Here is a 15046-nt window from a genome sequence, read left to right as displayed (position 1 = left end):
GCCACAACCACTACTTTTCAAAGAAAAAATGTAGATGGTGGCACAAATATCAGCAGTTCTATTTGTTCTGTGTCACAATAAAAATGTTTTTATCATAGTAGGGATCAAAACAAAGAGTGATGTGACGACCCAGAACTACCAGCCCTTCAAAATGCCATCAGTCCCCAGCTAGCTTTGACTCACCACCTACACCGGGCTGGTTATTTTTTTTTTAAACTCACACAACTTTTAATTTTCAATTAAAATTGAAAACTTATAATTTTAGCATATATATATTACAGAATTTTCTTCAGCTGGTATATATTTTCCACTGGCCAGTTTTTTAATTTTAAATTTTCTTATTAGCAAGGATTATGTAAAGACAGGGTCAAAACAAAGTCTCCCCTTCCATTCCCTGCTCTGCAATTCTGGGTATCCATGTCTCCCCAAAGCAAATACACTCTCTGTGTGCTCTTTGCTTATGTTTCCACCTTTGTCTTCCCCTGCCTCAGAATTGCTAGGAGGGGTTAGTGTGTCCCAGGGTGGAGAGATGACTTGGCCTTCCTGTGCTGTGTGCTTCAGCACCACGGACAGCGTCCCATGCTGCCCTGGGGTCCCCTCCTCCCAGATATGTGGGAAGTCAGGTTCTCCTATTCAAATACACTAATTATTCAAAAGTGATTCTCCACCGCAGTTTTCTTCATTCCTTTTAAAACAGGGGCATAAAAGTTCTCTCATTTATATGTTAAACTCTAGATTGCTCATAGTTTCCCCCTACTGAACATCGTTAAGTATTCAGTGTGTGATCTTGCTGAATCTTTATGAACTTTCCGAGGTTGGTGCCACTATCACCATTTTTTCAGACATTAGAAGTACAGAACACACAATTTCAATAATGTGCTCAGCTCAAATGGTCTTAAAGCTTGTTCCAGCTCCTTGGCCTGCTGTGACATTCTTTGAGGAGTCCCTGACCTGTTACGGTTCTTTATGCAGATACATTCTACAGCATCGGAGACAGCTGGGGAAGAGGCGAAGACCATTGCCAGTTTGTGGATTCCCACCTTGATGGAAGAACAGGGCCTCAGTCCTATGTAGAAGCCCTCCCTACCATTCAAGGTAATGGGAACAAATGCTTGTGCCCAGAGGAGAGAAACAGGTTAACAGGAGGAGGAAATTCACTGTAGCTCCACCTTTGATTTGCCATCTGAAGGTGGATGTTGGGAGCACTTGGGATCATAAAAATGAAAATAAGGAACCAAGGAATCAAAATACTCCTACCATGTGCTGGGCATGGGGTGAGCCTTGAAGAGCCAGGGGGTTCAAAGGGATCTGTGAGGCCTCTCTTAGGGACATGCCCTGTAACTGTGAAGAGCAAGCAGGCAAGAAGGTGACTTGGTGAATACCATGCTGAATAGAGAAGGACAGGTTGTGTCACATGATCATTGTGTGGGCAGCCGAGGTGCCTGTTACAGTCACTGAATTCAAAGGAGGCACCACTTGAGGTGTTAAGAAGGGTTTAGTGTGAGGCAGAGTCTTAAGGACTGGCTGGATGGGTGGAGGGGAGAGCCTTTCAGAGGAGACACACACAGGGGAACGTACAGAGAAGACAAAGGTCAAGTTGCAAGTCCACCAGGACAGGTTTCAGAGGCCGTACAGCTGACATCATGGAGTGAGGATATGTATCATCTCAAAGGTTAGCAACTGGTAACATGTGACTCATTCACGTAGCCTTCCAAGCAAACAAATTAATAGGACAACTAAGTGAAACCCAGCACCTTTCCCCTTATGCATTCAACTCTTCATGTTCTGGCATTTTCAGGGCATGATGGATACTCATCTAACAGGCTCCTTATTCTGAAAAAAAAATTCATGAATGGGTAAATGAATCACCATGTTCAAAGTAACAGGTAAAGAAACACTAAAATCAATGGAACGGTAAAATGAGTGTACCAGGGCTGTCTCACCTAGAGAAATGGAACAATTAGTGTCCATTCATGGAGATTTATTTTGAGGAATCGGTCCACATGGCTGTGGACAATGGCAAGTTCAACGTATCTAGAGTAAGGCAGGCTAGAGGCTCAGGGAGGAGACGGTGTTGCAACTCAAGTCTGAAGGCTGGCTGGGGGCAGAATTCCTTCCCCTTTCCAGAATGGGGGTGATCAGTCATTTTTATTGACTTTCAACTGAGTGGATGAGGACCACCCACGTTATGGAGGTAATCTGTTTTCAATCCCCTGGGATAGATTTTGGCTTATCTAAAAAGTACTTTCATAGAACTCTCTAGAGTAACATTGGATTAAATATGTAGCCTCATCTGGTTGACCATCACAGTAAACATACAAAGTATATCACAATGCACAGTGTTTGAAGTCCTTGTGGTGCCCCAGGGTTACAGTATTCCACTGTTTCTGTGACCATGGCCATGGCATTGGCCCTGGGCATAGGTACTGATTAATCAATGTGCTCCGTGGCAGAGTGGCAAGAGGTCATTTATTTGGCAAGGTCAAGAATGAGAGCAGTTGTTGAGTTTTCCAAAATTTTGATGAGGCTGGAGCACCCCGTCTGCTTGCAGACAGAAGTGTTCAGAATGCTACAGGATCCTTTTCTCTGAGAGATTTCCTGAAAGATCTAAAAGTCTGCCTGGATTCTGAGAATCAAGCCTCGGCGTTTTGAGGTTCTCAGCTCAGTGAGGGTGGGAGGGAGTCTCACCCAGCTCAGGGCCTGCCCTTCCATGGGTGCTCACTGTTGTCTAAAACCTTCTTCTGTGGAGAGAAAGGGAGGGGATAATAACCACGACTCTCTGCTATCTGCGTTATATACATGTGGGGACCGGGTTATCTCACAAATCATGTTTGGGACCTCAGGCTCTCATCATCCCACCCAAAAGTGGCTTCGGTGGTAACACTTGTCGTATGAGCCATTCACCAGAGGACTTCTCTTTGAAAGGACATTATAAGGATGAGGATTTTTCCCTTTTGGTTCAGTTGATTTTGACGCATTTTCTGCCCTGCTCTCTCCTGTTGCTTTTGCAGGTTACTATCGCCAGTATCGCCAGGAGCCTGTCAGCTTTGGCCAAATCGGTTTTGGAACCCCCTACTACTATGTGGGCTGGTACGAGTGTGGGGTCTCCATCCCAGGAAAGTGGTGACCACAGGATCGTCACACTGCAAGTTGACCTGCCCAGCCCCGTTGACTAGTTCTTACCATGGACTGTGAGCAGAAGGATGGAGAAAGACTGTGCCCCAAGCCCAGATGCCCACTGGGTGTCATGGCGGCCACATGATGGACACTGGACATTTTGGTCATCTTCAGTCTGAAACCCAGTCGCACTTCTTGGCCTGGACTCAGTTTTGTGGAAACTTCACTTCTGCACAATTTTTTATCTGTTACAGCAGATCTCAGAGACATCTGAAACCACAGCTGATTCAGGGCGAGTTCCAGGCTCTAGGCACAAAACTCAAACCCTAATGTCTCCAGGGAACAGCGTGAGCATGCTGTGCTTGCTTCCATAAAACACTTTCTGTTTTTTCTCATTCTCGACTCCTCTAAAATCAGCTGAATTTAAGCTTCAGGTCTTTTTGTATGCACTAGAACTGAATTACTAAGAATACTGCTAAAGAAAATATATTCTACCTAAGATTTTTTTCTATGGACTTACCTACCACTAGATTAAATGCATCCAATTTTATTTGTAAATTCTCAATTTTGATATATATATATGTATATATGCATATACATATCCACACTTGTCTGCAAAAAATACTGATTAAAATGGCTGAATTTGTACTTGTTCACTTGATAAATGCATGTGGGACTTCTTGGAAAAGGCGTGGTTTATTCACATCTAGAAGTGACCAGGGATGGGTACTCTGCATAGTGAAATGCCAATGGAGAGGAAGCGGTTCTTCCTGTGGATGGTGCTGGGCTCTGGTGATGAGGAGGAGGCAGAGATGCTGTTGTGAATGAGCGGTGCCCTTGTCTTTGCCAACCAAGTGCCTGCTCTTTCCACACCCAGGTGGAAAACATCTTTGTTGCCTCTGTAGCAGTGCACCTAGTATGTTCCAGACAAATGAGTTTAGATCCCCAAAGATGATTTAGAGTCTTGTTTTTAAAAATTATGTTTCTCTTTCTTTCCTAGCTCATTATCTACTCCTTGAAATAGAAGCATCTTGCCTCTCTTGACTGTGGCATGAGAGGGTTTCTTTAGACACTTTATTCTCATTCTCTTTGAAATATTCTGCCCTTGCCGCTCACTTGGCTCACCCCTGTCCCTCAGGCAGTCCTGTGGAGGGACAGATTTGTCTTCTTGCACCAGGCATCAGCCACCAGAGAAGCAGTGGTGGAGATAGCTATAAGCAGACTCTCTCTCATGGGACTGCAGGTCACACCCAGTGGAAGCCCTTGATGGGCACAGCGCAGTCCTGGGGGCTGGGTTGATTATTGTCAGTGACAGCCCTGTGGGGAGGTGAAGCCTGGTAATTCTGAAGGCAAAACTTACAAGGAAACAAGTCATTTTGCAGAGTCTTTGTGATGGGGCTGTGATGGCTGCCATTTTTCTCAGATTTCACTGTCCCCTTTCTGCAGTAAATGACAAGCAAAGAAAAGACAAGCATCTCTCAGCAGGGGAAGGTCCTAGAATTGCTCAGAGAAACAGACTATGTTGACCCCATTTTATTTTGCAAAAGAAGTGGGAATTAAGCAGCTTTGGGGTCTTTGTACCTGAAAGGGAGATTATGAAAGAAGGAGGCACCGTTCAACAAATGTGCTTCCTGATGCCAAGCCAGAGATAAAATCTCTAAATATAATCGAACTTTTCTAATAAGCAAACAACTTGCTCCCTTTACCTGTCCCCACTGTCCCCAAATTTCTGTTTGTCCTCAGCATTCACTAGCCTGCTCCTGAGAGCAAAGAGAGATGCCTGAATGGGCCTGCCCTGGGGAGAGCACCAGAGACCACACGTTTCCTGAGCATCTTTCCGGGGGATAAAGAATCCATTAGAGGGCCCAAGAGGGAGACCTTGGGCTGTCCCCAGGCCTGTATTGGTTTGGGGACAGGCTTTGAAAGAGGTGGTTATTAGGACTCCACCTGAGACCCAGGCAACTTCTCCCAGGCCACTCACACTTTCATATACCAACGCAGTGGTCCTGCCTCTCAAAGGATTTTATGCGTATATTAAAGAAATGTAAGTACTTCACTGGCATTCACTCTCACAATGGTTTTGAGCCCTGCTGGAGACATCTGAGTTGCATTTAATTATAGAAATCTGAAGTTTTATTAAAAATAAACATTTGCAATTTTAGCTGGCAATTACCACGCCCCTCAGATGATAGAGCTGCTAAAACCAAACAAAAATATAAGCAGAGGGATGAAACCAATGGAAGTGAACAGGAAGTGTACCACGCACATATAATACATGTGCGTACATAATGTAGTGTATGTGTGTGTGTATACACATATGACGTGATTCCCAGGAGAATTGGTACACACAATTATAGAGTCTGAGACATTCCATGACAGGCTATCTGTCTAAAAGCTGGAGACCCTGGGACACGGGCTCAGTTCAAGTCAGTTCAAGTGCAAAGGCCTCTGAGCCAAGAAAGTCACTGGCGTTATCTCTCAGTGTGAGGCTGAAGTCCTGGCAACCCAGAGTGCTGCTGGTGGAAGTCCTGGAGTCCATAGGCCACCACCTCGCAGCCCGTGAAGCAGAGAGCTGGCCCACTCTAGAGGTCAGAAGCAGATACAGGTAGAATTAGCAGGGAAAGAAAATATGATCCAATTTGACAAAGAATTTTAGAAGAGTCCAGCCATTATTGGACTGGAGTTCTGGGGTCTGGGCAGAAGAAGATTGTACCCCAGCTCCAGGAGAATGAAAACCAATTTGTCTTTCTGTGTGTGCACATGTGAGTGGTATTGGGGGCTGAACCTCCAGGGGCTCAAGTGTGTTGGTCAAGTGCTCTAATACTGAGTCCTCCTGTTTTGTACTGCCTGGACCCCCTGCTGACTGGATCGTACCTGCCCACATTGAAGACAGATCTTCCCCACTCTGTCCAGACTCACAGGTCAATGTCCTCTGGAAACACCCCCGCATGCATGCCCAGAAGCACTGTTTTACCAGCTCTCTGGATAATCCTTAAGTCATCTTACCACCTAAAATTAACCATCATGGGCAGTACTATTATCAATACTCTGTTCAAATTAAGCTACATAATAGATCAAATGAATCCATGATGATTGAATCAGATTTTAGAACCTCAAATTCTGGAAGTCACATTTTAGGGAGACCACTGGAATCAAGAAGCCAAGAAGCAGGTACTCAAGAGTCTGAAAATAATTTTATCCCCAGTTAGGATAACCTTGACGGGAAGGTGTACCTGAAGAGAGAAAAATTCACCTCTTCACAGCCTGTGAGGAAGGATTGCACATTTCCTGAAAATCTTATAGATTGTCAACTCTATGGGTTGGAAAAGATATGGTCAGAAATTATAGGAAAAGAAAATATGGCTCAATTTGACAAGAACTTCAGAAGAGTCCAACCATTGGAAAATGGTGAGAGATCCATTCCCTTAAAACTTCAGCTATCACTGGGAATGTCTGATCCTGCAGCTCAAGATCTCCATCCTGCTTGAACATGGCCTGTGAACCCAGAATGGTTTCTACATATTGAAAGTGTACAAACAGGGGCAGGAGGAAGATGGCGGCGAGGGGAGTGCATTGCCCCCGTGTGCTGCTTCACTGTGTGGGAGTATGACAAGTCAGGACGGCTAAAGGATATCTTGTTAGGAATTTCCAGCAATAGTGGGGTGCTCCGGAACCTGGAGGAAGGATTTCCATCGCATGAGGATCGGCTACGGGGACTCAAACGCGAGAGGTTTGTCGCACGGAGGGTAACACTGCTTATTCAGCAAATCGCCCCGCGGCTAGAGTCTGCAAGGCGCGCTGGGATAGAGACGCAGGGTTACAGCGCTGCAGTTTCTGCCAGCCGCGCAAGCACCGTACTCAGGGCTGAATTCTGGGTTCGAGACGGGGGAAGGAAGCAGTCCATCTCGGTTCTCCACACCGGTCAGACCACAGAGGAGGCCAGCAGCCACCATGTTGGTAAACTGACGTCACCTTCCCTGTTTTCGACTGACCGCAGCTCATTCAGCCATAGAACAGGTAATTTCAGGCTGCCATTCGCCTGCGGCTTGCAGACAGATTGCTAGGGTTCAGCGCCTGGGTGCTTCTTAGAACCTGATCTTATCGGAGCGAACACCGAGCGCTGGGCGGCCGAGTTCCGGCTCCCGGAACCGCCCTGGCCCAGGGCTGCGGAGCCTGCGGAGGCTGCTTCTTGGACCCTGCTCCTATCAGAGCAAACACCAAGCACTAAGCAGCTGAATTCCGGCTCCCGGAACTGAGACCGCGGGGACTGCTTCTTGGAGCTTACACTTATAGGAGCTTACACCGAGCACGGAGCGGCTGAGTTCTGGCTCCCGGAACTTCCCTGGACCGGGGCTAGGAGCCCGCGGAAACTGCGTCTCGGTCCGGGTCCTGCTGAGGGCCGGTCAGGTCTCACCCGTTGCTTTGGTTGCCCGGCAAGGGGAACGAAATGCTGCCATTCGCATAGGATACCAACATGGCAGAGATCTGATGTCAGCAGAAAGCGGCAGAGGAAAGAACTTCAACAATACCAGCGGTGACATAAGCAGTTGGTCACCTGGTGGGGGGGTGAGGCACAGTCACCCGAGTCTCCTCAATTTGTCCTCGAGCCAGAGGGGAGGAGCCGGGCCGCCGCCAGCGCCCGGAGCAGGCCCAGCGGCTCGCCAGCATGGTGACCGCGTGACCCCAATTGGAGAGGGGGCGGAGCGGAGCCGCCACCCGCACCCGCAAGGTGAGCAGACCCGCGACCCAGTGGTACATGGGCGTGGTAGGAGGGGCAGGGCAGAGACGCCCTTCGCGCTTGCAAGGTAAACAGACCTGTGACAGCCTGGCGGGTCAGGCCCAGTGGCCTGCCAGTGTGGTACACACGTCACCCCAACTGGAGTAGGGGCAGAGCAGATCCTTCTCCCACGACCGGATCAGGCCCTGCCGGTGTGGTGGTCACGTGACCCCAATTGGAGTGGGGGCGGAGCGGAACCGCCACCCGTGCCCGCAGGGTGAGCAGACCTGTGACCAACCTGCAGATCAGGCCCAGGGGTCCGCAGGCGTGGTAGGAGGGGCAGGGCAGATCCGCCGCCTGCGCCTCCAAGGTAGGCAGACCTACAACAGACCAGTGGATCAGGCCCAGGAGCCTGCCGGCATGGTACAAACACCACCCTAATTGGAGTAGTGACAGAGCAGAGTCGCCGCCCGTGCCAGGAACAGGCCCAGCGTCCTGCAGGCGGGGTAGTCAGACACCCCAATTGGAGTAGGGGCAGAGCAGAGCCTCCACGGGTGCCCGAAAGGTGGGCAGATCTGCGACCGACCAGCGGGACAGGCCCAGTGGCCTGCCAGTACGACAGACACGTCACCCCATTTGGAGTAGGGGCAGAGTAGAGCCGCCGCCCGCGCCTGCAGGGTAGGCAAACCTGCAACCGACCGGCGGACCAGGCCCGGTGGCCTGCCGGCGTGGTACACTCGTCACCCCAATTGGAGTAGGGGCAGAACAGAGCCGCCGCCAGCTCCCAGAACAGGCCCAGTGACCTGCCGGCGTGGTAGCCACGACACCCCAATTGGAATAAGGAGAGAGCAGAGCCGCCGCCCGCACCTGCAGGAAAGATACGCAAGCAGTATGAAAAGACAAGGAAAGAAAGGATCACAAGCAATGCAGGTCAACACAACTTTAGAAGAAGTAACAGCTGCAGCAGATGGAATGTCAGATAAAGAATTCAGGATATACATGCTTCAGATGATCTGGAGTATCAAGGAAGACATTAAACAGCAAAATCAGACAATGAAAGATCACTTCAACAACGAATTACGCAAACAAATCCAGGAAGCAAAGGATCAACTATACAGGGAGATAGAGGTTATAAAAAACAAGCAATCAGAAATCCTAGAAATGCAGGAAGCAATAAACCAACTTAAAAACTCAATGGAGAATACTACCAGCAGAGTAGAACACTTAGAAGATAGAACATCAGACAATGAAGACAAAGTATTTCAACTGGAAAAGAACATAGACAGCTCAGCAAGACTGTTAAGAAACCATGAGCAGAACATCCAAGAAATATGGGATAACATTAAGAGACCAAACTTAAGAGTCATTGGGATACAGGAAGGTACAGAGCTCCAAACCAAAGGAATGAGCAGTCTATTCAATGAAATAATACAAGAAAACTTCCCAGACTTGAAGAATGAGACAGAATCCCAAATCCTAGAAGCCTACAGGACGCCGAATGTGCAAAATCATAAGAGATCCACACCTAGACACATTATAATGAAGATGCCCAACATACAGAATAAGGAGAGAATTTTAAAAGCTACAAGAGAAAGGAAGCAGATCACATTTAGGGGTAAGCCAATCAGGATAACAGCTGATCTTTCAACACAGACTCTGAAAGCTAGAAGATCCTGGAATAACATATTTCAAACACTGAAAGAAAATGGGTTCCAACCAAGAATTGTGTATCCAGCGAAATTAAGCTTCAGGATGGAGGATGAAATTAAAACCTTCCACGATAAACAAAAGTTTAAAGAATTCGCAGCTAGAAAACCATCTCTTCAAAACATCCTCGCCAAAGCATTACAGGAAGAGGAAATGGAAAATAACAATGAAAACCAACAGTGGGAGGTAGGACAGTAAAGGGGGGGGGAATAATCAAAGAGGAAAACAAACCATGTTTAGTAACAGAAATAAACAAATATGGCTGGAAGAACAACCCATATCTCAATAATAACCCTAAATGTTAATGGCTTAAACTCACCAATTAAGAGACACAGGCTAGTAGAATGGATCACAAAACAAGACCCAACAATATGCTGCCTACAGGAGACGCATTTGATAGGAAAAGACATACATAGGCTGAAGGTGAAAGGTTGGGAAAAATCATATCACTCATATGGACTTCGGAAACAAGCAGGCGTGTCCATACTCATATCAAATAAAATAGATTTCAAGCCAAAGTTAATCAAAAGAGATAAAGAGGGACACTACATACTGCTTAAGGGAACCATACACCAACAAGACATAACAATCATAAATATTTATGCCCCAAACAATGGTGCAGCTATGTTCGTCAAACAAACTCTTCTCAAGTTCAAGAGTCTAATAGACCACCACACCATAATCATGGGAGACTTCAACACACCTCTCTCGCCACTGGACAGATCTTCCAAACAAAAGTTGAATAAGGAAACTATAGAACTCAATAACACTGTTAATAACCTAGACCTAATTGACATATATAGAGTATACCACCCAACATCAAGCAGTTACACTTTTTTCTCAGCAGCACATGGATCCTTCTCAAAAATAGATCATATATTATGTCACAGGGCAACTCTTAGACAATATAAAGGAGTAGAGATAATACCATGCATCTTATCTGACCATAATGGAATGAAACTGAAAATCAATGATAAAAGAAGGAAGGAAAAAGCATACATCACTTGGAGAATGAACAATAGGTTACTGAATGATCAATGGGTTATAGAAGACATCAAGAAGGAAATTAAAAAATTCTTAGAGATAAATGAAAACACAGACACAACATATCGGAATCTATGGGACACATTGAAAGCAGTTCTAAGAGGAAAATTCATTGCTTGGAGTTCATTCCTTAAAAAAAGAAAAAACCAACAAATAAATGATCTCATACTTCATCTCAAAATCCTTGAAAAAGAAGAGCAAAGCAACAGCAAAAGAAGTAGAAGGCAAGAAATAATTAAAATCAGAGCTGAAATTAATGAAATCGAAACAAAAGAAACAATTGAAAAAATTGACAAAACTAAAAGTTGGTTCTTTGAAAAAATAAACAAAATCGACAGACCCTTAGCGATGCTAGCGAAGAGAAGAAGAGAGAGAACTCAAATTACTAGCATACGGGATGAAAAAGGCAATATCACAACAGACACTTCAGAAATACAGAAGATAATCAAAAACTATTTTGAATCCTTATACTCCAATAAATTAGAAGATAGTGAAGGCATAGATAAATTTCTTAAGTCATATGATCTGCCCAGATTGAGTCAGGAGGATATAGAAAACCTAAACAGACCAATATCAATTGAGGAAATAGAAGAAACCATAAAAAGACTACCAACTAAGAAAAGCCCAGGTCCGGATGGGTATACAGCAGAATTTTACAAAACCTTTAAAGAAGAACTAATACCAATACTTTTCAAGCTACTTCAGGAAATAGAAAAGGAGGGAGAACTTCCAAATTCATTCTATGAGGCCAACATCACCCTGATACCTAAACCAGACAAAGACACTTCAAAGAAAGAAAACTACAGACCAATATCTCTAATGAACCTAGATGCAAAAATCCTCAATAAAATTCTGGCAAATTGGATACAAAAACATTTCAAAAAAATTGTACACCATGATCAAGTAGGATTCATCCCTGGGATGCAAGGCTAGTTCAATATACGGAAATCAATAAATGTTATTCACCACATCAATAGACTTAAAAATAAGAACCATATGATCATCTCGATAGATGCGGAAAAAGCATTCGACAAAGTAGAGCATCCCTTTATGTTCAAAACTCTAGAAAAACTAGGGATAACAGGAACATACCTCAATATTGTAAAAGCAATCTATGCTAAGCCTCAGGCTAGCATCATTCTGAATGGAGAAAAACTGAAGGCATTCCCTCTAAAATCTGGAACAAGACAGGGATGCCCTCTCTCTCCACTTCTCTTCAACATAGTTCTCGAAACACCGGCCAGAGCAATTAGACAGACGAAAGAAATTAAAGGCATAAAAATAGGAAAAGAAGAACTTAAATTATCACTATTTGCAGATGATATGATTCTATACCTAGCAGACCCAAAAGGGTCTACAAAGAAACTATTAGAGCTAATAAATGAATTCAGCAAAGTGGCAGGATATAAAATCAACACGCATAAATCAAAGGCATTCCTGTATATCAGTGACAAATCCTCTGAAATGGAAATGAGGACAACCACTCCATTCAAAATATCTTCAAAAAAAATAAAATACTTGGGAATCAACCTAACAAAAGAGGTGAAAGACTTATACAATGAAAACTACAGAACCCTAAAGAAATAGAAGAAGATCTTAGAAGATGGAAAAATATACCCTGTTCATGGATAGGCAGAACTAACATCATCAAAATGGCGATATTACCAAAAGTTCTCTATAGGTTTAATGCAATGCCAATCAAAATCCCAACGGCATTTCTTGTAGAAATAGAGAAAGCAATCATGAAATTCATATGGAAAAATAAAAGACCCAGAATAGCAAAAACAATGCTAAGCAGGAAGTGTGAATCAGGCGGTATAGCGATACCAGACTTCAAACTATACTACAGAGCAATAGTAACAAAAACAGCATGGTACTGGTACCAAAACAGGCGGGTGGACCAATGGTACAGAATAGAGGACACAGAAACCAATCCACAAAACTACAACTATCTTATATTTGATAAAGGGGCCAAAAGCATGCAATGGAGGAAGGATAGCATCTTCAACAAATGGTGCTGGGAAAACTGGAAATCCATATGCAACAAAATGAAACTGAATTCCTTTCTCTCGCCATGCACAAAAGTGAATTCAAAATGGATCAAGGAGCTTGATATCAAATCAGAGATGCGCCGTCTGATAGAAGAAAAAGTTGGCTACGATCTACAGTCGGTGGGGTCGGGCTCCAAATTCCTCAATAGGACACCCATAGCACAAAAGTTAATAACTAGAATCAACAAATGGGACTTACTCAAACTAAAAAGTTTTTTCTCAGCAAAAGAAACAATAAGAGAGGTAAATATGGAGCCTACACCCTGGGAACAAATCTTTACTCCTCACACTTCAGATAGAGCCCTAATATCCAGAGTATACAAAGAACTCAAAAAATTAGACAATAAGAGAACAAACAACCCAATCAACAAATGGGCCAAGGACCTGAACAGACACTTCTCAGAGGAGGACATACAGTCAATCAACAAGTACATGAAAAAATGCTCAACATCTCTAGCTGTTAGAGAAATGCAAATCAAAACCACCCTAAGATACCATCTCACTCCAGTAAGATTGGCAACCATTAGGAAGTCAAACAACAACAAGTGCTGGCGAGGATGTGGGGAAAAGGGTACACTTGTACATTGCTGGTGGGACTGCAGATTGGTGCAGCCAATTTGGAAAGCAGTATGGAGATTTCTTGGAAAGCTGGGAATGGAGCCACCATTTGACCCAGCTATTCCCCTTCTCGGTCTATTCCCTAAAGACCTAAAAAGAGCATGCTACAGGGACACTGCTACATTGATGTTCATAGCAGCACAGTTCACAATAGCAAGACTGTGGAACCAACCTAGATGCCCTTCAATAGACGAATGGATAAAAAAAATGTGGCATTTATACACAATGGAGTATTACTCTGCATTAAAAAATGACAAAATCATAGAATTTACAGGGAAATGGATGGCATTAGAGCAGATTATGCTAAGTGAAGCTAGCCAATCCCTAAAAAACAAATGCCAAATGTCTTCTTTGATATAAGGAGAGTAACTAAGAACAGAGTAGGGACGAAGAGCAGGAGAAGAAGATTAACATTTAACAGGGATGAGAGGTGGGAGGGAAAGGGAGAGAGAAGGGAAATTGCATGGTAATGGAAGGAGACCCTCAGGGTTATACAGTGGAGGAGGTAGAGAGAAAGGAGGGGAGGGGAGGGGAGAGGTGGGGAGGGGGGAGGGTGGAGGATGGGAAAGGCAGCGGAGCACAACAGACACTAGTATGGCAATTTGTAAATCAATGGATGTGTAACTGATGTGATTCTGCAATCTGTGTATGGGGTGAAGGTGGGAGTTCATAACCCACTTGAATCAAAGTGTGGAATATGATACCTCAAGAAATTTGTAATGTTTTGAACAACCCACAATAAAAAATTAAAAAAAAAAAAAGAAAGTGTACAAACAAATCAGACAGAAGAAAACCATAATATGGATCAGAGGCCACATGTAGTTCTCAAGGCCTAAAATATTTACTATCTGGTCCTTGAAGGAAAAGTGTACATAGCCTCAGACTTGAGTTTTCTAGAGATTCGAAGATGGTTTAAACAAAGCTCTAATTTGAAAACTAGCATATACTGCTTAATATATATTTGTCCACTTAATAGATGTCCCTTTTCTCTTACTTAAATTATATTTATTTTCTGACTATCATCTCCCTGTGCCCAAAACCTGAACTATGCATTCCCCAGTTGGATCCTGGGCTCCCAAGTTTCCCACTTGGCAAGTCCTGGGCTTGTGCTGTGGTCTCAGGAAGTGCTTTGCCCTTTAGGCTGCTTCGTGCATATTTAATATAACCACTTCGTTACAGACACAATTTCCAGTGTTTACTAGATGAGTCTTGACTTATACTTTCCTCCTCAACCTACTCAACACACATTTCTGGGTCAGTGCAGGAGGATGGGGAATTTGAGAATGGGAGGAGGAATGAGGTCAGGGTGGAGTTGCCTCCTCAGCATGGAAAACAGTTCATAGTCATTGTGGGTAATTCCAGAACAGTTCTATTGATAGGTTCAGCCCGGGTTTCTGTACCTTCTCAATGTCATGGATGCCTTAACATCATTTCCATAAGATGTAACTGATTTGCAATTGGAGTTAAAAAAGTGAGTTTAAAAAGTAAAATGTCTTCCCAACCATCCCATGCTCCGATCCTAGATTAGGCTGAGCTCAGAAAAATTGTATATAGACACAGAACTCCCAGTCAGGAAGGGTAAGGAGGTGAATGGCTTGTGTGTAAGTGTCTAGCCATGAGGTCAGGACAGGGGCTGTGCAGGGGTGCTGCTGGGCCTCTGGGGATGCTCTGGCCTCCTTTGCCCACCGAGTCCCTTCTCTCATTCTCTGTGTGCTTACTGCTGTCTCCTACTGAGCTGGTCTTTCTCCGGGCACGTGGGTCAGATGGCTACCAGAAACTCGTCTACAAACAG

General features: G+C 44.5%; 1 protein-coding gene and 1 long non-coding RNA gene across 8 annotated transcripts in view; one reads left to right on the top strand and one right to left on the bottom strand.

Annotated features, from left to right (window-relative positions):
- Window positions 1–3765, top strand: part of Fndc1 (fibronectin type III domain containing 1) — a 112818-nt gene extending 109053 nt beyond the window's left edge. For all 7 annotated transcript variants that reach the window (XM_046449338.2, XM_046449333.2, XM_046449335.2 and 4 more), the window contains 2 exons: window positions 973–1095; window positions 3012–3765. In XM_046449338.2, the coding sequence (XP_046305294.2) occupies window positions 973–1095; window positions 3012–3127 (239 nt within the window). In that variant the 3' untranslated portion in view covers window positions 3128–3765. The remainder of the gene's footprint in view (window positions 1–972; window positions 1096–3011) is intronic.
- LOC131424364 (uncharacterized) overlaps window positions 1–15046 on the bottom strand; it is a 57829-nt gene that overhangs the window by 9285 nt on the left and 33498 nt on the right. The gene's annotated exons all lie outside the window — the stretch shown is intronic.

The sequence above is a fragment of the Marmota monax genome, unplaced genomic scaffold, assembly GCF_021218885.2.
Source record: "Marmota monax isolate L192 unplaced genomic scaffold, Marmota_monax_Labrador192_F-V1.1 WCK01_AAM20220418_F8-fsc00083, whole genome shotgun sequence".
NCBI lineage: Eukaryota > Metazoa > Chordata > Mammalia > Rodentia > Sciuridae > Marmota > Marmota monax.
Note: the sequence above shows the minus strand (reverse complement) of the source record. Positions and strands in the feature narration are given on the sequence as shown.